The sequence below is a fragment of the Lycorma delicatula genome, chromosome 1, assembly GCF_047948215.1.
Source record: "Lycorma delicatula isolate Av1 chromosome 1, ASM4794821v1, whole genome shotgun sequence".
In the NCBI taxonomy this organism is placed as follows: domain Eukaryota; kingdom Metazoa; phylum Arthropoda; class Insecta; order Hemiptera; family Fulgoridae; genus Lycorma; species Lycorma delicatula.
Window position 1 is genome coordinate 378,335,937 of NC_134455.1, and position 27,129 is coordinate 378,363,065.

General features: G+C 33.1%; 1 protein-coding gene across 1 annotated transcript in view; it reads left to right on the plus strand.

The window, feature by feature from the left end:
- The window catches only part of LOC142317965 (ionotropic receptor 21a-like), a 66,113-nt gene that overhangs the window by 20,030 nt on the left and 18,954 nt on the right, over positions 1–27,129 (plus strand). Inside the window, 4 exon segments of the mRNA XM_075354497.1 lie at positions 981–1,109; positions 17,102–17,269; positions 18,446–18,687; positions 25,133–25,273. Coding sequence (XP_075210612.1) covers positions 981–1,109; positions 17,102–17,269; positions 18,446–18,687; positions 25,133–25,273 — 680 coding nt within the window.

The window sequence follows — 27,129 nt, forward strand, 5'->3', positions numbered from 1 at the left end:
AGTTGGATATTATGAGTTGAAGAATTTGTACTCCTGGTAATAAACAAAACAGTTGAATAAATTGAGTCAATCATTAGCTCTACTCATGGTTTAATTGCATGCACAGATAGTGTAATCTTTATTTGTGCAAGACGAATTACAGGAGGGGATTATTTTACCATTGCATTGCATTAGCACCCAGAACTGCTGGATCACTAAGATATTATACTGAAATAATATAGACTTAAAAATACCTTTACCACAATCTCTTTATATTAAACAACAGTAAAAAAATTATTCCATTCTACTTTACCTAATGCATTCTTTACAACTACAAGTGATGTGGTAGAGAATCAAGAAGAGATTTGATAAGTGAAATCTCACCTCTTTTCTAGGAAAATATCACAAAAATTATTACCAGTTTAACAATTTTGTACTATACATCAAAACACACTTGTTTTTTGTGGTCTTTTAACTGCTGAAAAATTCACTTTGAAGAGAAAAAATTTTAATTTTTTGAAACTAATTTTTATGTAGTTACCAGATCAATATTTTTCAGTTGGACCATTTTTTAGATAAATTTGGAGAGATATCATGACAAATAATTGGACACATTCAGAAAGTATAATCAGTCTCCAAATAACCTTAAAATAACGAGCTGACATTCAGTATCACTACATTTGTCCAGAAATCTACATGTGCACATACATACCTACACTCTGACATAGTTGGATTGGTTTACCTGGAAAATTGAAATAAAGTATTTTACTATCTGTCAGTGCATATCTTGTTTAAGAGAAAAAATGTATTAGCATAACATGTTATAATAATATTAATAACACAAATGGCTACTGAAATATCAAAATGATCAATTTTCTCTGTGTCTCATAGCAGATTGCATTCTTACTGATTGATTGATTGTAAAAATGACTCAAATATATCTACCTTATAGCATTAATCAAATGATTTAAGTATATTTTTTCAAATAATTTATTTTACAGGAGAGATCAGATGATATTAGACTATGAAGATCGTGTGACAACATGGGATGGTAATGAGATAAGACTTCTACGTTTTGTAGGAGAGATTCTAAACTTCACTTTAACAATAATAGAATCTAAAGATTCAGGGTATTTATTTTTCAGTTAAACTTTATTTGCATGAGTCTTTATAGTTAAATAACATGAAATGGTAATTTACCAAAATTATAAGAGAATGATAAGTTGTAAATGTGCATTTCCCAAACTTTAATGTTTTTATAATAATCTGTTGCTTAATGTTGTATTGCTAATTTATTCTTGATGAAAAAATCAACTTTACTGTGCCAATGGAAAATCTTTTTGGTCAAGTGTTTTTTGGTTGGTCAGGTCCTTTCACTTTTTAGAAGTGAAAGGACCTGACCAACATTTGATGTTATGTTAGCCTTCACTAATTTTTTAATGAATATACAATGTATGAATATGAATATGTAGTATTCACACACTAACACTTATGTAATAATGTTCACTTACAGTATAACAATTAAACAATGGGCCAGATTTTACAGATCAAGACACCAATGCAACCTAGTAAGCATTATGTAAAATTCAGTGGACAAAATGAATCTCCAGTCTGACAACATTACATTGTCTTGTGCTAAGTAAGTCAAGAAGGTGGCACCATGCAAGTAGGTAATGGAAAATCATTGTCACAGTACTGTGGAATAAATTAATATTGGATTCTTTTAATCTCAGGAAAAATGCATGTAAGATGTTGCAGCTGATAAAGAAACATGATGTGTATTTATCTTGTAAAAGATACTCAGGTGATTTGTACATTTCAAAAGTAATAAAAAAGACCATTGAAAATGAAGGTAGGTCTGAACTTCTATTTTCTGTTTGTAACAAGAAACTCATTGAAAAAGTAAGAAAACAGATTCAAAAAATGTTCAACTGTAATAACAATCATAGATGATTTTGGTGTTAACAAGAACCTAGGCTAGACAAAGTTTTTTCCTGTTTAGCCTCTGGTAACTACCGTTTAGATAATTCTTCAGAGGATGAATGAGGATGATATGTATGAGTGTAAATGAAGTGTAGTCTTGTACATTCTCAGTTCGACCATTCCTGAGATGTGTGGTTAATTGAAACCCAACCACCAAAGAACACCAGTATCCACGATCTAGTATTCAAATCCATGTAAAAATAACTGGTTTTACTAGGACTTGAATGCTGGAACTCTCGACTTCCAAATCAGCTGATTTAGGAAGATGAGTTCACCACTAGATCAACCCAGTGGGTTAGGCTAGACAAAGTTGCTTCCTAGTTTGTGTCACATAACTTGTCAGATACGCCAAGACTTAACTATGTACAATATGCAAGAAGCTTTTTTTCTAACTACTTATAGCAATAAAAGACTTGAATGCAGCTGTGGCAGAGAAACTCATTTTCACTGTGACCCTACATTGATACATGAGTGTACGGCATGTATCAGCATCAAAGTATCTGCAGGTCATACATATAAAGAATGCAGGTCATCAGGATTATCGAAAGGCAAATAAAGTTGTCTTTTAAAATAAAAAAAAATGTCTTTCTATGAAAGCAAAGGAAATTTGTTTTTAATGTTCCATTAAATTTGTTCCTGAGAGACAAACTATCACTGCAAATTTCTATCAAAGTGATCTGTAATATATAAGAAGTAGAATACATTATGTTAAGCATTCAATACACTGAGCTGGAGGTTTGCCCCTGTCTTAGTCAACCGAACAGTCGGCTGCTTAAGCAGGACTGGGGAGCAGAGTTTGTTGTGCTATCTAACCAAATGAAATCATCCACTTACTAATAATGTAACACATTTGAATATAAAATGCAAACACATTAAGAATCTTCCTGTTACAATTTAATCGTGAAGTAGTGTTCGCTGAGTTAAATTAATTTGTTTATACTCGTCTGTATTTTGGTTTTTCATATGTTGAGTGCATTATCCTGCGTATAATATTTTTGTAGTTGTATTTTAATGTTAGTAAATATTTATTTTCTTACATATTTTTAGTATTCTTCGAATAATTATGGACGGTTGTACGCCAAAACTTAAGAGAGGGAAAACTCTTTATAATCAAGCTCGGGAAATTATATGAAACGTAAATCAGTTTATGGAAAGAGAGGTTTACCATTTATTATTCTTGTAAAAAATGTACAGAAAATATTCTGCTGCATATGAGGTTTCAGCCACGACTGTTGAAAAAAGAAAAGAATGGGATGTCAGAAGATGAATGCTTGTTTCAAACCCCCCAAAAATTTACTAATTTAGACAGTTTTGATAAATGTTTAGTCAGACGAATTGTTTACATTCACTATTTGCAAAAAAAAAGTGCTTCCTACAGCTAAATGTATTTATATTTTTATTTTCTCTCTGGGCGAAAATCACTTTAGCATTATCATCGCCTGGCCACAACATGTTTGTTGTAGTAAACAAACATATATCATTACATTTTATGTCCCAATTAAAATACTAAAATTTCAAAATTGGCATGAATAACTGATACACACTACAGTAATTTAAATTATTGAGTATAAACGGATGGTCCTAAGAAACTGTAAAACGTAAGATAAAACCATTTCATCATCCCCTAGAATAGTTTGAATGTTAGCCCCTAGCTTAAACTTGCGATCCAATGCCGCTTAAAAAATAATCCACAAGGATATGGTGCATCTGTTTAAATCATCAGATATCCATGAGTGAGCCTAGTGTGCCCTATTAGCACTGATAACGGCAGATAATAATCTCCTCTTGATGATTACGTCTGCATGAGGAGCTCCTCAGTGAAACAGTGTTCTTAATTGGGCAATTTGTTGTTCATGGTAGCATCCATTCACTTTGCTATTCATTATAAACCATCCTCTTCAGGAAAGAGACAAAATCATTAGAGGCGACACGATCGGCGAAAGGAGGCTGGAAATAAGATCCTTTGCCACATTATCTGCACGCTCATCACCTGAAATTCCTATTTGGTTAGGGATCTAGGAGAAACTCACTGCTGTATTACATCTAGTCATTTGCAAAATGACACAATGAATCTCATAGACAACAGGGTGTCTAGAGTACAAGTGATTAATTACTTCCAAGGCACTCATGGAATCTTAGCAAACAAGTACATGTTGATATTTTAGGCTAATTATATGTAAGGTCTTTTTAATGGCATACAGTTCTGCAACGAAAATACTGGTGAACTTGGGAAGGCCAAACATGTATGTTTGTTGCCAATAACAAAGTCAAAACCAACAAAATTAACGTTTCCAGAGCCATCTGTATAACATGTAACATCAGGATTCTTGCTATTTATAATATTATGAGATTTGTTTTGTAAGATAACTGGATTTGTGTTTTTTTTATTATACTGACAAAGATCAAAACAGGTAATTAATGAGAGAAGGCTACCATAGTGGGTAATAACTTGGAGCAACAGTAAAAACTGTTACCACATCATAAATACCACATCAAAGGTTGGATGAGCGCTTTAATGTGAGCCACGTAGGAGCATATCATTTGCTACCTTCTATAACAAAGAGATGGATCACCCCTGTCCACCAGCATACTTACCATGGGGCTAGAGCGAAAAGCACCCGTGGTAAGATGGATGAATGAATGATGGACTGCATCAAACATGTTTAGTGTGGTGGCCCATGCCGACGAATAAGCCACTAGTTGCTGTCTAATCAGGAACAGACTAGAGTTCTGTAGAAGCACAACATGCATATATAATCACCTTCTCAATGGGTATTAGATAGAACTGTCAGAATGTCTAACATTTTTACACATTTTACCTTTAGCTCCTTCCAATGAGTTACCCACTTGCAGTTAGTCATGGTTGGACGTTGATCTAACCACATTCCTAGATATCTAACCCACGTGCATGTCTCAACTGGTTTATCATGTAAATATAGTTGAGGGTCAACATGTCCCCTCTACCGAGAAAAGCAAATGCACTTCGCCTTTTCCGGGAAAAAAAATAATGCGTAGATTTACACCAGAATTCTAAGCAGGTTATTGTGTTTTGAAGCAGCTTCTCACCAGTAGCTAACATTTTAAATGCTACGTAAATAGAAAAATCATCTACAAATAAAGAACACAAAACCGGTTTTCGCATGGAATTTTTAATATTGTTTATGGTTGGGGCAAACAAAGTAACACTAAGGACACGTCCCTGAGGTACTCCTTTTCTAGTATGAAACTTTCAGATACTGTTGTTCCAACTCAAACTTGGAAGGACTACTAGTGAGAAAACACCAGATAAATGCGAGGTACCTTGTACATCCCATTCATGAAAAATATATTTAGGATTCCTCTCCTCCATGTTGTGTCATATGCATTTTACAAGTCGAAAAATACAGCAACCAGGCATTGATGAAATAAAAAGGCATTTTGTATAGCAGCTTCCAGGGCAACTACATGATCAATAGATGACCTACCCTGGCTGAAACCGCACTGTTCTTGGGCAATTAGAGTGTTTTTCTCAAGGTACACTAGTTGATGGTATATCATTCGTTCTATCACCTTGCACAGGGTACTGGTCAAGGAGATAGGGCAATAACATGTGGGGAACAATTTATTGTTACCAGGTTTCAGTATGGTAATAACCAGTGCCTCTGACCAAGAATCTGGAAATACCTGGTCAGAGAAAATTTTATTAGATACACAAAAGATGTTGTTGCACTATCTAACAGATGTGATAACATACTGAGCCTGGTATTATCATTTGCAGGGGAAGTGTCTCGAGAATTATTCAGGGCACACCTTATTTCATTATAAGAAAAGGGTAGGTTTAATTCATTTTACGAAGCTCCAATCACCAACAGGATATTTTCTATTTGCAACTTATATCTCACAAACTCAGGGCAGTATGATGATGTAACTGAAAGAGCCCTAAACGACCTTCCAAATGTGGTCGCTATATCAACCAGCGCGGTAACAAGGTTTTCGCCACTTTGCAGTACAATTGGCTGCGGTGATTGTACCGATCCACACATGGTATGAAACTTTCTCCAAACAGCAGATGATGGTGTTGTATGAGAAATTGATTCGTCGCAATTCAACCCAGGATTCCGTTTAGCACATCTAAATACTTGACGGCAAGCAGTCGCGTTGCGGAAGACGTAGAGCAACGTCCTGACTTGACTTAATCATCAGTTTTCGATTAGAATGACGTAAAGCCCGATGCCGATCACTTAGTGCGCGCTTGCATACCTCATCCCACCAAGGAACAACAGGCCACCATGGATTCCCAGATGTTAAAGGGATGAATTCATTGGCGCTATCGAGAATTTTTGTGTAAACTTGCCAAGTTGGTGGATTACGCTACCGCTTTTGTCATACCGACCAAAAGAATCCTTCTACACAATCCAGTCAGCTTTCTGAACCACCCATTTGCGTGGCTGACTCTTGAGGCGAATCACAATTACAAACTGAGATTAGAACCGGTCTATGATCGCTTCGAAAGAAGTTTTAAGCAACGCATCAAGAAAGATGTGGGAATAAGGTTGCTTAACATAGAGACAGATCGATGCACGAAGATGTACCAGATGAAGATATTACAAATATGTACGATCCATCGTTCAGTAAGCAGAAATCTAAATTCTGCCTCGGGGTGAACATGAACCTGAGACTGCACAAGACTGCACTTCATTTATGTTCATACATATCATCCTCATTCATCATCTGAAGTAATACCTTACGGTGGTTCCAGAAGCTAAACAGTGAAAGAAAGAAGGGATGAAAGAGATGGTGAGCCCCAAAATCATTCTTGGGGCCTATCGTCATTGAAAGGTGTTGAAATACCAAATTATTAGGCAGGGTATGGGAATTTGGGAAAACAGACTGAATAGATCATCCTCATTATTATCAGAGTTTGGAGAAAGATAAAAGTTGCAGATATTCATTTGGAATGGCTCAATTATCTTCACTGTGACTGCAGGGATGTTTGTCGCTAGCGAAATATAGGTGACTGTTACGATGTCCTTCAAGAAATAAGCTACACCCTCACGTCCTCTTCCTTCAGTTTGACAGTTACATCTTTTGCAGACGTATCTGCGATGAGACACATCACCCTGGGGACAGAGGTGAGTCTCCTACAGACACAGTATTAAAGGATTTTCTTCCTTTATGAGGATTCAATAAGCTCACTGTTCTCGGGCTGCCTAAGCTGGGGTTACTTTCCGGCTTGCTGGAAGGTGGCTTTGGTGAGGGTGCTCTTAAAATCTAAAAAGGATCCTGGTGAGGTCAGTAGTTATCGGCCCATCAGCCTCTTGCCGGTTCTCGGCAAGTTGCTAGAAAGGCTGGTTGTGGAACGGCTCTGGGAAAACATCGAGATGAACAGTTTTCTAAATCGAGGCCAATATTGCTTCATGAAAGGGGTTGGCCCGAGGATTGCATCTTAAATGCTCTTGCCGAGGTGGAAAGCGCCGACTGCAAATATGTTTTGGCAATTTTTATTGACATAGAGGCAGCATTTCCTTCCTTGTTTTGGAGTTCTGTCCTCTATGAATTGGAACGCCGCAATGTTCCCGTAGCCTTGCAGGCCGTAGTAAGAGACTATTTGTCTAATCGCTCGGCTCTGTTTAAAGATGCGCACCTAGTTGTGGAAAAGTCCGTCACCAGGGGAAGCTCGCAGGGCTCCGTTCTCGGTCCCTTGCTGTGGAATCTGGTATTTGACAGATTTTTGGGAATGACATTCCCGGAAGGGGTCACGGCCCACGCGTTTGCCGATAACTGTCTCCTATTAGTTTTTAGTAATTGTACTCAAGACCGTAGCTGGAGGACCGAACGCAAGTGGCTTTGTCAACAGCAGAGAGTTGGATGGACATTCAAAATTTAAAGATTTCTGTGCCCAAGACGAGTTTATGCTTCTCAAGGGTATAGAGAAATTATCATACAGTCATAACCCCCGTATTAAGTATAAAGGCTGTGCAATCAGTCGAGTTCGAATTCATAAGTACCTAGGTGTTTTGTTTGGTGAGAAGTTGTTGCTTAACAACTACATTAGGCAAGTAGCGGCGGACGCCGTCTCTGTGATGCACAAGCTTTGGAGGATTACTCGAAAGGAATACGGGCTGTCGGTCCGTCATTTGTGCATAGTGTAACGAGGTATCTTCGAAAGTATGACCTCTTACGCGATGTCTGTTTGGGTGCATAGGTTGAAAAGAAATCGAGCACTTATTCAAAATTTAAGGAGTGCCTTAATTGTATGCACTGGTGGTTTTAAAACAACCTCCTACGAGGGTACCACTGTATTGGGAAAGGCTCTCCCAATCGATTTAGTGGTGAAAGTTTGGGCGGCCATGTGGAAATTGCGAAGAGGCAGTGAGGCCGAAGTATTTGGGATGCGGTTTTGAGCCGGACCTGTACCGGAGCAGAACGGTGATCTCAGTGCACCGGTTCTAAATTTTGAACAGTTGCCCATCTTCTGCCTGCGGAGGAGGCTTTACAGCCTCGGAATGGAAGCATGGCAGCAAGAATGGCACGCCACGACTAAGGGTAGGTCCTTGTATAAATTTATGCAGGATCTGGGGGGATGGTATGCCTCTCCTTCGTTTTTAAGGGCAACGGGAGCCCGAGTGCTTTCCAACCATGTAAATTTAAACCAATATTTGTTTCGGCTCCACCTGGCAGCAGATGAGCTGTGCGTCTGCGAGGAGGTCCAGTCGAACAAACACATGATGTTCGACTGTCCAGCTCTTGGGAGGGGGGGGGGGCAGAACCTGGAACTTAGAGGTCATGGGGAAAATTGGCCACTTACAAGCGGAGTGTCAATGTGGCGAGAGCCGCACAATCGGACCATGTAGGAGTTCCTTGATGCGGTTGCTTTATTCAACCAATATCAGTAGTTTACGTAAGGGAAAAGATTCATACCGCACTGCTGTGGGAAGCTAACCTACAGATATATATGGCTGACCACCAGCCAATTAAGGCTCCAAGCGCTTTAATAAGGTGGACAGGTACTTCCTGGAACTCAGCAACCTAGGCGTGGCAGCGAATTTCTGTCTAGACGAAATAAACTTTAATTTAGGATGTCATATATATTTTTATTAGTTGACGGGATGCGCCTACCCATTTTAGTGATATATGATATATTAGTGGACACGCAAGCGAGTGGCGTATTGTATCTCGCTTTTAGGTTAGCTCTAGGAGCTAGTTAGGACACTGGTCGCTAAACTGTTTCTAGGCTCAGTAGCCGTTTTTGACACAGACATTCGGTTTTATGCTTTAGGGCATAAAGGGTTTATGCTACCTTTTTTCTTTTTACTATTGATAATCTTTAAAAAGTGTTTCGCTTCTTCGGGCACTTCTTTGGCCTCCATATCCTTGGTGAGGACTTGGAAGCTCGGGAGGCCGGAGATACCGTACTAGGCGACGAGCCTTTTAGTAGATCCCCTCAAAGGGATCTTGGTAGTTTCCCGTGTTGTTGGTGCAGCGGGAATTTTCTTTGGTGGTGGATTGTTTGAATTGGCTTTCCTGAACCACTTTCTGACTTTTTAGCAGGAGTAAGAACCTTCTTGCTTGTACTTATTGCTGTAACAGCAGATCTGAGCGATTTTTCTTGGTCTGACAAGGCCTGTACCATTATTGTTAATTCTTTGCACAATGCGCATTTATTCTCTTTCTGTACTTTGTTAGAGAGATCTTGTACAAAACTAATACCTAGTTGCATTGGATTCCTCATGTTGAGGGATGTTTTATATTCTCGACGAACCTCAGGAAAGGAAATTTTCTGGTCTGAACAGATTTTTAAAATAGCTTTTTCTTTCTTATAGAGAGGGGGCATTCCCGAGACCTAGCTGAGTGTGGACCTTTACAATTAACACAGTTTTCTACTTCAGCACTTTGCTGAAGTAGATGATGTGTTATCATCATCATAACACATGATAACAAGATGATGTGTTATCATCATGGTCTGTATAGCCACAAAATGCACAAACCTGTTCCTTTGTGCGTGACCTGGCTTCAAAAAGACCGAATTATCTTTGTTGTGACCTGGCACCGAAAGCAGCATCTTGGGTTTGGTATATACGGGTGCACACGGACAGATAGGTAGCCAATTTTTATACACTCAGGAACAGATGAGCAGAGAAGATTAAGATAGGTGAGAATGATGGCACATCAACACCATTCTCATGAACCTCTACACAGATGAAACAGTCTGCGGTGACAGCTCTTCAGATATTTCTGATAAATCAATATCAGCCAAGTCACAGCAGAAGATCATTCACTCCCTTGGTGAAATTTAGTGTATTGTGGAGCTCCACAATCAAATCGTTTTCACCTTGGGTTACGGTTGCGTTTTGTAAGGTGTCACAACATCACTGAGTATAATTGAAAGAAGAAATAGTATAGAGTGTTGTTGTGTACTTGAGTAAGGGTAAATATTGAAATTTGTGTAGTGTATGTGTATAGTGTAATGTATTCTGCAGCTCTGTGTGTAGAGGGAAAAAAGCTGCGAGGCGGCTAGGCCTGTGGGGATGCCAACCCCCAAAGTCATAAAGAATAAGACTCCCCATCTGGGAGTTTATTTGTAATTAACTGAAAGAGGTTATTAGTTTTTAGGGCAGGGTATAGAGCATCAGGAAAATTTTGAAATCTTTAGTATTTCAATGGAGTTAAACCAAAAATAATAGAAATATTCTCATCGAAAATGGAGAAATACAAGAACAAAGAATTCGTTATTTAAGATGTATTAAACATTACAAAGAAGAAAAACAATGTTCCATTGTTTATGCAGATGAAATATACATTTTATCTTCTCATATCTCAAACAAAACATGGTCAGACAATTCTGATCACGGCATACATTGTCATATATAAAAAAAAGACCGACCAATAATCGTGCATGGTGGTGGTGAAAATGGGATTCATAAACAACACTCTGCTGATATGGAAACATAGCACATCAATAGGGATTATCACAACATGAACTTTGAAAATTTCATGAAATGGGTGAAAAACAAACTATGTCCAAATCTACCCCAGCGATCAGTTGTAATGCTGGATAATGCTACGTACTATATTAATCTACTTGATAAGGCACCTACCACAAAACTTAAGAAATCAGAAATGGTATCTTGGTTATGGAGAAGTAAATACCATTTTGTCCTAAAATGTTGAGACTGGAACTTTACAAACTAATTAAGCTGCACCAACCAAGGCATAAGACCTTGGTACATATATTTTGGATCACCTTTTGGAAGCTCACGGTCACACAGTCATTCACCTGCCACTATACCATTCGGATTTAAACCCCATCGAAATGATGTGGACCAACATAAAAGTTTATGTGACCCAAAGAAATGCCACATTCAAGTTAAATGCCATGATTATGCAGTGTGAAAAAAGAATTTCTAATATAACAGAGGAGAATGGTCACTGATATGTGAGAATATAAAAAAACTAGAAGATGAATAGTTTGATAAAGAACATTTAGTTGATGATGTTGGAAGAAGAATTTATCATTTTATGAGAAAGTAGTGATAAAAACAATGATTATTCATGTACAAGCAAAGACAATTTCAGCGATGAAGATTTAGCAACACTTTAAAGGTAACAGTTTCTCCATTATGGTAAATCAAAATAAATATTTTTATGCTCTTAGTATTTATTTGTAGTTAAAGTAAAATAAATTAAATAAAAACAAGGACAAAAATACAATATATCTATATATATATATATATATGGACGAAATTATTCCGGAACCGATTTAAACTTTCTCCATACTTAAAATCTCAATTAAGAAAATCGGTTTGCGCCTCCACGTTGGTTCGTCTGGATAACCAGTTAGAAACGTGGAGATTTCTACTGGTGAACTAAACCGGAATCACCTCTCTGGATCACATCCATAGTTGTAACTCGGGAATTTATTCCCACCCAAGGCTGACTTGCCTTTGAAAGTCAAATATGGAAGGTCTTTTAAGAAAAAATCCACCGTCTGGTAAATACCAGAGAAGGCTGCACTCGGATCCGGTGGGCAGCTGCTTAAAAGATAACAATGAATCGGAGCGTTTGGAAACAACACAACTTCAAAATTGAGGATAAAACAAAAGTAAATAAACTACATGCCACTCACAACATTAATTCTCTAACTTAACCCGGCAAAAAAGGAAAGAGGAAAAAAAGGAAATATGGCCCACACCAATAAAGAAAATGCTGAAATTTTGGCAGAAACCTTCAATAGACTCCTCAACTGTGACGACTCCCCAGAGCTTTTTGAGATTGACACTGAAACTCCAGTTAAAACTTCACCGGTAAATATCAACCCACCAACAATTCAAGAAGTTCTCGCAGCCTTAAATGAAATAAAAAACTACAAAGCAAGCGGAGAAGACCAGCTTTTCGCAGAACTCTGGAAACACTCATCAGTTTATTCAGTCAAAACTTCCCTACATCTATGCCTCGTGAAAATATGGAACGAAGAAAAACTTCCAGAACACTGGACCACAGCCCTCATTCATCCATTACATAAAAAAGGGGATAAAACTAATCCAGAAAACTACAGAGGCATATCTCTCCTGGATTGCACATACAAAATCCTGTCGAGAATCATATACAACCAATGCAAAGATGAACTTGAACTGGAACTTGGGGAATACCAAGGGGGATTTAGGCCATGGAGAGGTTGCCCGGAGCAAATAATATCCCTAAAACTTATGATGGACTTATATAAAAGACGGAAAAAACAACTAATAATCACCTTCGTCGACTTTAAAAGGGCCTATGATTGTATACACCGACCATCCATGCTGAATATTCTGAGAAACCTGGGCCTTCACCCTAAACTTGTAAACATGATAAAATTAACTTTAACCAATACCCAGTCCAGAGTGAAATTCAGAGGTGAACTCTCTCCCCTTCTACATAAAAACTGGATTGAAGCAAGGAGACGGCCTCTCACCACTCCTTTTTAACTGCGCCCTCGAATTTGTCATGAGAAAATGGTATGAAATAAATCCCAAAAATATAAAAATGGGTACTAAGAAAAACTCCATCACACTAAATTGCCTAGGATTTGCAGATGACCTCGCTCTTTTAGCAAATAATATTCAAGAAGCCAAAACACAAATCATGAGCCTTCAAAACCTAGCACAAAAGATAGGGCTTCATATCTCTTTCGAAAAAACTGAACTAATCGCCATAGATCCTCTGGTAATAGAGCACATTACGGTAAACAATCAGAAAATTAAAATAGTAAAACGATTTACATATCTAGGGGAAATAATAACTTATAATTTAAATGAAAAAGTGACATGGCAAAACAGGACAAATAAAATGATTAAATCCCAAAAATTAACTTGGTCAACATATAACAAAAAATGCCTTTCTGCTAAAACAAAACTTAAACATTATAAAACTGTAGTACAGCCAGAAGTCACCTACGGAAGCGAGACCCTTTTCAAAATAACTCAGAAAAACCGAATGGAAAAAATTCTGAAAATAGAGAGGAGAATTGTCAGAACGTGTATCAATAAAAAACACCAAAAAGAAGGCCAATGGTGGATTGTGCCAAATGAGGTGGTATATCGAGAAATAGAACCTGTTACTGATACTATGCGGAAAAAAAGAATCTCTTTCTTTGGTCATCTCATAAGGACACCGGAAACAAGACTGTCAAGAAATATCATTGAAAAGCTCTGGTTCCAAAAGCTAGAAGTAGGATGGATCAAAGAAATTAGAGAAGATATGAAAGAATTGGGAATTTCCCTGACTGACCTACAGAATAAAACTGGAAAAATTACAACCTAAAAGACAAAAGCATTAGATTTAAACAAAAGACAGACAAACGACAAAATACAACAAAGAGGGTGTTTACGGATGAAGAAAAGAAAGCAAGATCTGAACGGATGAAGAAATACTGGGCAGCTCGGAAGAGTAAAATAACACGCTTTTCTCAGAAAAGATCCAACTAAAATTGACTTAAGTGGTCCCATGTTGGCCGTAAAAGCATAATAATAGTAATAATAATAATAATAATATATATATATATATATATATAATATATATAAATTAATAAGTGTATTTAATACATTTATTGTGTATAATAAGACATTGTAGTTGGCGAAGGGAGAATTTTCAGCTTATATATTGTAGTGGGTCCTTTTCCACAATGCATTGCTCACTGAGCAAAAGTTGTCTAAGAAATTCTGGGCCCAAAAGCAAGTGTATGTGATCAATTATCCATTCTTATTTCAAAATCTCTCTGTGTAATTATTCCCTGTTCCCAAAACTTTATCTTCCATTGAAATGGCATCCTTTTGCTAACAAGATGTTCAATAAATGCACTGGCCATTACATTCTTATTTAGATCATGTCACTTATGTTTTTAATACAGGATGCATATGCTATGAATAAAATACAGGCAACATTTAGTTACCTAAGCCATTAGGTTTATTGAGCATTCGCAGATGCACAGGCAGTCACACTATGGCAAATCTTAACAAGAATGTATCACCAGCCTTTCATGTCCCTCTATATTTGCAAGAATTTAACAATATATAACCTACAGCCAAACACTCTAACAGGTGAAAAGAAAAGAATGGATGATGGAAAAGGATGATTTACCACAGAGGGATCACAGTACAAGACATACAGCTCCATCCAGAGAATATAGTTCAAGAACCTTTCTAGGTAGCGGGAATTCAATCTTTAAAGAAACTAGGACATTTTTTATTCAGTGGAAGAACCGCATGATGGTCAGTGTATACCAATAATTGTTTGATTACTGATAATTGGCTTTTTATTGAAAACAAGCTGCAACAAAATGTCTTTTTCTCTAGAAATTAAAGAGTACTTGAGTACAGCATCAAGTTTCCTAAAATAAAAACTTACAACCTGAATTCCTCTTACCAACAGAGTCCAAATATTCACATGTATATTCTAATACATAACCATGATTACCTAAAGGGTAACCTTGATAATTACCTTATTTGCTTGTTAATGATTGCATCTACCCTGTTCAATTGAAGCACTGTACATAAACCATTATTTCACAACAGAAAGGGGTACCATTGTTTTGGGGTATTTATTATCTTACTTCAGTTTATATTACCAGCTATGATATATGTAAAGAACCCACCCACTAAATAAAAAGAGTTACTTTCTTTAAGAGTATTCACTATATAAAATGGAAATGCCATAAGCAAGAAAATAGTGTTACTTGCCATTTTCAGTAATAACTTTAGTTATTACTAAACATGTAAATTCATCTGCAATTCTTACTACAATATGAGAAAATTAATAGGATTTAAAACAATTTTAGAAACTAATGTGGAAACAAAATAATAAATAGATAAGTTTTAAATTAAATTATGGCCACCAACATTGAAGGTGCCAGTATTCAAGCACCTAAAAACATGAAGTGCTTTAATAAGAATGCTTTTAAATTATTGATTTGGTGGTTATAAATTAAAATATTCCACATTAAAAAGTAGCTGGATGGCTACAATCCATTTTAAATTATTCTATTTTGTTCACGTGTTTATGAAAAAGAGTTAAGTTTGTTTTATTTTATAAATATTTTTATCATATGCATTTATAATTTTATTTATATATGAATAGTTTATAACATGTCTACAGTTGTTTTACAATATGGCCTTTAATATTATTATTATATTTATATTTTTTTCTAAATTTATTGCATATGTGTTTAATTTTTCATCATTACCATTATTATTTGTTCATTATATTCTTTGTCATCTCATTAATTTAATTTGCTAAAGGATTTTAATTATCTAGAATATATTTATATATCCTGTTTTTTATTTATTAAAAATATTCTATTTATTATGCCAAGGCTGGTTTCAGTTTTTATGTATACCAATGCTGTTTGTAATTTTTTTTTTTAATGTCTACTCTATAATTTCCTATTATTTTTTCCTAATTAACATAAAAATTTTTAATTTTGTTTTCCTTCATTTCATATGTGGAATTTAATTTCACACAAATATTTTTAAAGGAGACATAAAAGGAAGGAAAAAAGGTGCATTCCAAAGAAAGTCATTTTAATGTTGTCTCTATATACTGATTTTATTCATTGCAGATTGAGAAAAAATGGGGCAGTTTGTCAAGAGAATTGATCAGCTTTTCTATTTTTTAACATTATAAAATGACAAAGAGTTTATCAATGCAGTACTTTGATCCTAAGTTTATCGATCTTTTTACTTTGATATTTTGTTTATTTTTTGTTTAGATTTCTTAAGTTTTCTTTAGGCTTATTTTAAATTGTTTAGTTTTGTTTTATTTAACTTTACTGGTTAGACCTAAATTATTTTAAGTTTATCTATCATCGTTTTATTATCATTTATTAGTAATCTGGTGTGAAAATATTTACAATAGTTACTTTTTTTTGTTGCATGGGCTGGTTGATGCAAGGTTTTGCCTTTTACTCATCAACTGTGATGCCCTTATGGGCATTACTATATGAGTATTACTACTTTAGTAAACAGTCACTTCATATAGAACTTTTTACTTAGAATATTCAACGAAGCAGTAATATTCCCATATACAAGCATATGTGGTGAATTAATTCATTAGAGAAAAAAAATTAGTGTATATTCAAATAAAAACTAGATTTACTAAGATTAGTTTACAATGACTATGTTTTACACCATTAAAAATACTTATTGAAGCAGAAAAAAACATTTTTATTTGAGATTACCATTCAAAATGATTTTTAATAGATCAGTTTTTATTTTATTTCTTTCAAATATAAAATGTATATTGTATTCATCATAGTTAATTTAGTTAGTAATTTGGGAGCATGTGATGTTAAACTGATAGTGAAATAATTGCAGTTATCTGTTGTTCTTTTCTTCAATATAATAATAATGTACTTTTATTGAAATCTGAAAACACTTTTCTTTATAATGATAAAGTTTGCATTTTAATGTTTCCAATCTATTCAGATGTACCTTTCTTAGATAACACATTAATTCAGTTGGTGGTATATCAATTCCTATTACTTTATTAATATTTCACAAATCTGTCAGATTAGCTCACATAAATTCTCTCTTGAAATTATCATAAATTTGTTTTCCCTCTTCCAGCATTAGCATTTCTTTAGACAATAAAGTAACTCAGTTAATATAGTATTTATAATTAATTTCAGGGGTGATTCTGCTAAGCGTGCTTTAAAGGATTTATTAGAAAATAAAGCTGATATTGCTGCAGCCGGCATACATTTGACTGCATCTAGAATGAAAAATTTTACATTTTCAATCATCCACTCACAAGATTGTGCAAATTTTATTACATTAACATCTACTGCCTTACCCAAGTAAGATTTCTTAATTAAAAAAAAAAATTTAAATATAAAATTATTAAAATTAGTTTTATATCTTATTAAAAAAAATAAAATAGTGTGTATTTAAATGAAAATATGTCCTCTATCCTCCATATTAACAAAACTTAAAAATTAAAAATCATAAATATTACTGAAATTCAAATACCATACAGTATAAAGCTGCAGATGGTTCTATTCGATCATGGAATAGATATTTCTTTGAGAAATGCACTAGATGCAATATTTTAATCATATTGAGAGATATGAGAATATACATTAGAATTTTTTTGACTAAATTTATAACAAAAGTAGATTATTCATGTGAAAATATATGTTCAACCACATGTCCTTCACCACAGATTAATATTGTTACTGGTGGTTTTTAGAATGTGACAACTGAAGTAATTGGAAGTGATGTCTTTTTAAGCTGGAAAAGTATATAGGTAATAGCCAAATATTATATAAATATGAATTAGCTGTTTCTGTTTAGAACATTTACTTACCTATAACCTGGACTAGAAGAGACCCAGAATACAGGACATCTCCAAATATACCACAATCACACTTATTGCATTTAGCTTAAAGGTCATAACAGTAGTCATTCTTTTTTAAGTATCTTTGTTCCATGCAATGTAAAATCACATAAGCTGATTGTAGATTAATTCTTTAGCCGAAACTTCATCGTGATAAAGCAGGAAGCACAGGAATAGATCCCTTTATGTAGTCAACGAACAAAGGATTTCCAATTTGTATCGGTAAAGAAGAAGCAAAACGAAAAGTACATTAATTACATTAAACTTAAGTAAAAGGAAGCCTGGTTTTACCTGGTACACATCTCTAATTTGACTTTTGTATAATCAGCGAATAGGAAGGAACCTGTTCAAGAATCCTCACTGGGAAAGAGGGTCATCACACTATTGAACTCTCATAAAGAAGCAGCTGACAGCATGATATCACAGATGAAACGAGCAAGATCCAATCATTATGGCAGATATCCAATGAAGTAATAAAGGAAAAGAAAAGAAAAGAAAGGATATGATCAATCCATAGATGGACTATTTCTAATCTTAGATGACCAAAGTAGTTTACCATTTTATTTGAGACTAGAAAATAAATTACTACCCAACAATTATAATTGTTATAAATCTAGAAACATTAAATTTTTTTCAGGTATCGAGCCATTATGGGACCATTTCAACTAGAAGTCTGGTTGGGTTTAATAGTTATTTATATGTTTGCTGTTATTCCAATAGCATTTTCAGCCAAGCATAGTTTAAAATATTTAATTGATGACCCAAAAGAAATTGAAAACTTGTTTTGGTATGTATTCGGTACATTCACCAACTGTTTTACATTCAGTGGCAAAGGATCCTGGACTAGTGAAAACAGAAATGCAACAAGATTGTTTATTGGTAGGTAAAAAATCTAATTTCAAACTGTTTACAAAAGATTTATAAACAGTAGTAAATAAATATTATATATTTAAAAAAGCAACTTAACAGTGAAACTTTTATGCATGAAATATAAAGTTTTCATTTGTTTGAAAAATTAATTGCTATCTAATCATTTCCTTCTACTTCAAGAGCTGAGTGTACGTGTTGCATAAAGTTTATACAAAACGTATTTAAGCTTTTCAAAATGTTCTGGCCATACTTTTCCAATCCTTGACGTCAATGACTGAGATAGTTCATATGTCTTATAGTTTTTAACTTCCTTTATATAAAAATATCTAAATTATATCAGTGAATCACTACTTGTTTTAACAAATTATCAACTTTGTGAAATTAAGTATGTAATTTAAATCCAATTTTTATTTCACAACATCCTTGTAATTTTTTTGAAAAAGCATTATTTATATATTCTGTCCTGATGATGGAGATAACTCTGAAAATAAATTATTGTTTAGAAAAAAGAATGAATAAGATAAGAATCTTATCTACCATAATAAAAGCTAACCAGTTGAGGAAAAAAATAGGCAAGCTAGGAAAAGGTAGCATACCTGAGGCAGAGGAACTGATGCCAGGTAGCAGTGGTGGCCAGCCTTGGGGGTCAGGCGGCAGGGGCTCTTCAAAGTTGTCTGTCAATGGTCCCTTGGGGACGCTGCTTGGGCTATCCTAATTCAACCATAATTGTGCCCGGGTAATCACACAGGGGCTATGCGCATACTGTATGATTAGGTCCAGTCCCTGCGTGGGGAGGGGAAGGATTTTTTTAGTAGGTGAGAGCCCCACACTGCCATCAGAGCGAGCCTGGCGGCAGCTGGTAGGGCTTTTTCCTCCTCCTACACAAAAAAAAAATGTTATTTGGTCATTAAGTTTGACATCAGTGTTAAATATTATTATGCATGTATATACCCCCATCTAAAATATTATATTACCTCTTCAGATTACTTGATTGAATAAATCGGTTCAATTTTTCTGATAAAATAGGCCGTCGGATTTTTGTCTGGCATCAATAAATATGATTCATGTAGATGTTTTGAAATATATTTTTCCTCAAACATAAAAATATTCACTTGCATTAAAAACTAATATATTTTAATTAATTAATTATTTAACAATCTAAAGCTCTTTCACCATTTCATTTAAAGTAGAATTAAATGATCTCCTTTTACAATTTGTTATTTCCCTTACAAATGAGTTTTTAAATAATAGGTAAACATGAATTTTTTACATTTTTGAATAACGATTTTATTATTTAACCATTAACTACTTTATGACTATTATTTAATCCTGCATTGATTTTATTTATTTATTATCATCATGTAATTTGTTTACTCACTTAAGTTCACTGTTATTTCACATAATTTGATTTTTATGTATCGTATAAAATCTTTATAACATGTATCTTTTATTAAACACTTTAAGCACCAGACCTATGATGCAAGTTTTTACTTCCAGCCCCACTGTATATTTAGTAGTGCTCTCTGCATTCATGTATGTCTGTATGTATGCATCAATTTGATACACATGGACCATACAGTAATATTACTATGTATCAAAATGATACACATGGCGCTGAAAGTGTTAATACCAAACTTTAAACTTTCCAAACCTACCTTTCCTGACCTTGATATATACCTTTCCTGACATGATATATATAAAATATAATTCTGTTATGATCTGAGTAAAATATTTATTAATATATATATATATATATATATATAAAAATATAATTTAAAAATTTAAAATTATAATATAATTTATATATATATATATATATATATATATAAATAAACATCAACCAGTAGGAGAAATAATACATTCTATGCTGGTATCAGAGAGTTTATCAAGCAAAGCTAAATCATACTTTCTAAGCCAAAATTTATAAATAAAATTACTGCAGTAGCGCAAATATTTTATTTTTATGCAGTCTGCAAATAACCAATGTACTAAGCTTTACACAAAATTGGCTTAACAAATTTTACATTTTTTTTTTGTTATTGTTAATCAGCTAAAATTGAGAATGTAATTAATAAGAAATCCTTATGTAGCAACTAACAGAGTGATACCATTTTGTTCATTTGTTAGACACCAACATTGTAATCTTGAAAAGACAGAGGATGTTAAAAAGTAGATTATTGGATATATTTTTCTAATTAAGCTCATTTCACTGTAATAAGTGTGTGAAGATGCTGAGTTATTAGAAGGATATGTAGCAAATATTAAATAGATATAAAAACTGAAGTGATTTCTGCTATACAGTTTTCTTTGTAGATTACTACAAATAATTACTATCTGCCATCATTGGAGGGAATGTGTATAGATTTGAATAGTATAAAACAGTAAAGAGACAATAAAGGAAATGATGAAATAGAAGAGCAAATGCCAAAAGTCAGTAAAAATCTGCTGCTGGAATTAAAAATTTAATAAAGATTTTATTTTCAGGTAACCAAAATTCAAAAGTCAAAATTGGAAATAAAAAAATTTATACATCTTTTGAAATTGGTCTTATATTTTCTCATTTTTCATGAGACACAAAATACATTATAACTTTAGTTGTGTTTGGTTTACAAACACATTATTTCATACACAATCTTGATTAGTATACATAATAACAGGTAATCATAAAATTACCAAAAGTTAATAACACTGATAGACAAAAAAAACTTTTTAATGTTTCTCTAAGGATGATACCATTTCTTGAATTGCTTTTTTGCATACATTACAGATTTGTGAACACAATTTTTCTATCACCCTGCGTTTTAAATAAATTATACTTAAAAAAAAAAATAAGCGAAAATATTTTTAAAATCTGTAAAATTTATAATTTTGCATGTCCATACCTGCGTTAGAATGATTTCGCTGATTCTTTTCTTTCATAAATAGCCTCAGGCACATCGCGAATTAATGTCTAACAGTAATCAGCTAACATGTTAGTATTACATTTCCCTTTATAGCCGCTTTCCATTACCGAAATGCCTTGGTGGAAACATTCACCGTGTCACTTACGTCTCCGAGGTTGTCTGGAAAAAAAAACAGATGTGACTGAAGGAAATGTATTTTCAAAGACATATTACAGCCCATAGCTCTGTATGAGGTAACAAGTTGATTAACAATGTCGTGGTAATTGTTGTATTTTTGTTTGCCAAGAAAGGTTTTGTAAACATCTTTAAATGAAGCCCAAGCTGTACTTTCTACATTATTTAACACTGAGTTAAATAAGTTATCTTTGACCAACTCTCTTATTTGAGGACCAACAAATATTCCTTCTTTAATTTTTTCTTTACTTACATTCAGAAATTTCTGCCTGATGTACAAAAACCCGGGACTATCTTTCTTTATTGTTTTTACAAAATTTTTCATTAGTCCTAGCTTGATATGGAGAGTGGGTAAAAATATTTTTCTGGGTTCAACTAAGGGCTCATGAATAATATTTTTCCCATTTGTAGTTAAATTGTCTCGTTTCTTCCACTCTTTGGTGAGTGATGCAAAGATTCTGAGTTCATATTCGTTTTCAGCATCAAAAAACAGATTAAAATCATGTATCACATGTCAGGAAACAAAAATTATGTTTACCAGTGTAATTAAACATTTCATATTGCACAGATACCTCTTCTGTAGAAATCAAACATAAAAGCTAACAAGAGCAAATTAGTTAGGTCTACTTACCATGTATTTTCAAACTTAAACTATAAAATACTATTTAAAAAAATAATAAACAATTTTTTAATGTTCATCTTCTTTTTCTACTACAACATAATTTATATAACAACAAATTGTTACTATACTAATGTTTGGTTCAGGCCAATTGAAGTATTGCTCTCTCTCTCCTAATGAAATGATGGAAGGGTATTGGCCTGGTCATGGCAACACACGTCATTCTGTTGTTGTCGGATAGAACTACCACGCTTTCGGCAGCCTTAGAGTTGTTGACTAGCTACTGTGTGGAGAGCGGTCTGTGATATTTCTCTTCCTGCGTTTGTACAGCATTTTTCATCAATAATATAATACAGTACTTTCAAGTACTATTAATGCCAGAAATTACGCTAGGTTTCTATACATGAAACTATGTTTTCTACATATTATTTTTTATATTATGTTTTAGAACATAATATTTTTCAAGAATCATTAGTTAACTATTGGTTTTAACAATTTTTGTCGTGCAAGACTTCAAAAAGAGGTAGGCATATCACTACCCTGTTTGTGACAGGGTAGTTTTTGGTCAAGGTGTAATGGTTCATAGCCAAGCGCGAGAAATGGTCTGCAGAGTGACAAAGGTTTTTGAGAATGAATCAAAAAGTATTTTAGAAAAGAATTAACCTTTAATTTCTTTTCAAAAAGTTAGAGAATGTACTGTCACTGCTCTTAAAATTAGTAAGGATACAGTCTCCAGTACTAAATAATACCCTGGATAATAACAATATTCCAAATATTATATTTATAATAATATTCTAAAGAGAAGTCATTTAACTATGCAGAAAGGTTCAACCAAATTATCGACATCGGACAAACATTGATCAAAAGATTTTCCAGTAACTGATTTCGATACGTTTGAATGTTTTATCCTTGACAAAAAGGAGTCAAGAAATATTTTTTCTCAGCATAATCAGCATTTAATACCTCATCTAGTAGTGGTGGTATATGCATTTTCATTCTGAAAAAGAAGGTATTTGTTATAATTTTAGGAATTTAAATTTTCAAAAATTAATAAACTATTAATACAAAATTATAAAGACAATTGTAACTCAATAACAGCATCTTTTTATATCTTACATGACCTAATTACAATAAAAATTAAGTAATGTATTGTCAACAATTAACGAACCTGTATTATTATTTTCAAGGTTTTTGTTAAAAAAATATAGGAGGTTATACGAGAAATTCAAACATCGCAGTAAAGTATGCCACATGTTGAAATTCGATCTATTAATAATGTGACATGCTGCAAGAACACAAGTAAAGTTGTGGAAATTCAGTGCATAATTGACTATTAGAACAAACGCATGTGAACAATTTTTCGTCTATCAAAATGCATTATTTTGTAACAAAAAAAACCTAATATTACTGAACATATCCTTAAAACCCAAGGTCTACAAATCAGGATGTTATAAAAGCATACTATGAAAATATATACAAAGCGTATTATAATTATTATACACTAGCAGACCCAGAAATGCTTTACTATTGCTAGATTTGAGTACATACATATATAGATTAAATGAACACAATTGTAAGTTTGATAAAACATTAACAAAATGACCATTACAGAACTTCCCAAAATTTAACCTTTCCTTTTCTCCCTTTTAATTTCTCCTTTTCCCCAATTTCCTTTTTTTTCTATTTTTGTTTTTACCATATTCCCTTTTCCCTTCATTCCTCCATTTCTCTTTGCCTTGTTTCATTTTTCCCTGCCTCTTTCTCCCCTTTCCATTTCCTTTTTCCTGTTTTCCCCTTCTTTGATTTTTCCCTTTTCCAATTTTTCCCTTACTCTCTTTTACCTTAAATAGCCTTGAATACTCCAATGACTTTTATAAAACAAATATCTTAGAAAAATTCCACATCTACTTAAATAACAACAAACTGATAAATGAACAAACATTATTTTATTCAAACAAATTTTAAACAATAATTATTGATTCATATGTTGGCCAAATTGCTTTTATACCATAAATATAACAATTTAGGTGCTTTTATCGACTAGACATACAAATGTATTTATTTTATAATTTAAATGACTTATTTTTTAACTTGATTGATATTATATTTATGGAAATTTTATTTTATTTTTATTCTAATCTACATCAAATAATATGTGAAGTGAATACTTATATACAAGTTTATCAGATGTTCCTTTAGATGGAGAAATAACTTCTGAAAGTGTTAGAACTTAATTAATTACACTGGTTGGTAATTGGTAATTTTTCTGTACTTTTTTATTACATTTCATTTTCCATCTACTCTTTGTCAACTGCCTCCAGTATGGGTTTGGCTGATTTATTTTTAAATGCTGATTTAGTAAAAAAGGTTTTTCAATTACTGTTCTGTTCCAATTTTTACACTTAGCTACATTTCCCCATTTCCCTGTTTGTAGATTAGTTATCTTTATGGTGGTAGGGGATGAGAAGAGGCAATCCAAAAAAAGGTTACCATTAATCATCTTAAATATTTAAAAAATTTGCTTTTCTTCTAGAAATTAAAAGACACAGAAAACAGATATAGGATTTCTAAAAGAACAACCTCATTGATTCTAAAATCTTGTGTTATAAGGAAGTATCCAACTAGACTGTAAACTATTTAGCTTGAACAGACTGGAGGTTAATTATCTTCTAATGATGTTTACCCTTTGAGAATTTATTGCTTAAATAATGAAAAAAAACTGATTGTTAAAAATAATCTTTTCTTAATTTTTTTTTAGGTATTTATTGGGTGTTTACTATTATAATAACAGCGGCTTACACTGGTTGTATTATTGCTTTTATTACACTACCTGCATACCCTGCAGTTGTGGATACTGCAAAGGACCTTCTTCTAAAAAACTACAAAATTGGAGTGATTCGTTAGTATTCATGTTTCTATTAATTAGTTTATATTTTTCAGTATAAGATAGCTGTTAAATGTTTACTTCCTGTTTGCTGATTAAAAAATGGAAAAAGTGAAAGATTCTACTATAATATATTGATAAATTACTCATGTTTACTTCATTTAGCTAGTCACCACCTATATCATTTCCCAACTAAACTATTAAAATAAAGTCTTTATGTGATACAATAGTGTGGTTGCATATGTTCAGTACAAAATAAAATTGTTTACGAGGACTGCTTTTTAGATTAACCTACAAAGATTCTTCTCCTGCAGTTCACAATAAACTTCTGATATTATTGTGGTTCAAAGTTCCTTGGATTTTGTCAAAAAATTCTCCTTGTAGTTCTGAAACAGGTAAGTCAACATATTTTGGTTTGATAGTTCCTGGTCAAATTTGTTTCACTTCATAGGTCTTAACCATTATTTAGATTTTGTACATCACGTAATCATAATTCTTTTGAAATATCACTCCATTTTTTATTGTAGCATTCAAAGTATACCAAGCTCATGGACAAATGAGGGCACTAACTTATTTTGCTAACAGGACTTGCTCAGAATTTATAAAACTCATAAATTTATGTAAATTCATTTGAAAGGTCAAAAATTATTAAATAACTTTTATCTCACGTGATTTGTTCAAATTTTTTTTAACAAGTTATAATTATCACTCTTTTTGCTTTTATTATTTACATCTGTTTATTTCTATCTGAATTTCCAGCACCTATCTCTCGTAGAACTGTTACTCAAAATATTACTTACCATAAGCACTACACAATCATCAATTGATCTAGGTGACAATGCCTTTCCTCTTGAAAAATATAAATAAATTTATGAACCTCATAATTGGTAGGAGAGTTAAAGTTAGGTTCCATGTTTCATGGACTTCTACTTTACCAGTACTGAATAGAATGTAAGACAAACAGATATAATGAGATTCTAAAATCTCATCACATCCTGTCTGAAATAAAATTCTTCATATCTTCTTTATTCATCTTATGTTAATTAAAGGTATGAAACTGTGTATGTACCACATCAGTACAAACAAGATTAAAATACATAGTTCTATGTCAAAAATTACATTGAATGTTTGTGAGAGCCAATTTAGTAGTTTCTATAAAAAATCATCACTATACTGAACACAACTATCAAAGAATGTTTTTATAAATGTTTAGGACACAAAACCGGTTTATAAATATAAACAGTTCTTTATATATTTAAAAAAATCAAACATAAAATTTTGAAATTGCACTACCAAGAACACAGCCAAAAAAACTTAATTTTATGCATAATTTTCCTTAATTCCTGTGGGTTTTCTTCAAAGAATTTAGATTTTCATCAAAAATGCAAACAAGAACAACTTTTAATAATATGGTATATAAATGTATATTTCTATCTAGTGCTTTGTTAAAAACAGGTCTTAAAAAACTTCTTCTATTGTGAAACTCTTAAACTGGTAGATTCAATTTCAAGCAAGGATCTGAATTTTTTTCGCCCACCATTTTCATCATTAAGTGTGTAGAATAAATCAGGATTAGAATATAATAAAAATTGTGTTGATATAAGATTTTTACTCCAATTACAAAACACAATGACAAATATAAATATGGAGTAATGTTATAGGATTAAATTTCTTTCTTCAAGAACAAAATTTTAAGTAACATTTCATTAACTCCTAACTTTGCTTTTGTAATAAGGAATATGTTCCCAAAAAAAGCTTCTTCTCTATTATTTGGTCGCATTCTTTTGAAAATATTTCTTCAAAGTTTTCTATACTTTGTTTTTATATTAATTAATTGTTCTGGATCAAATACAGAGCTTTATAAATCAAAA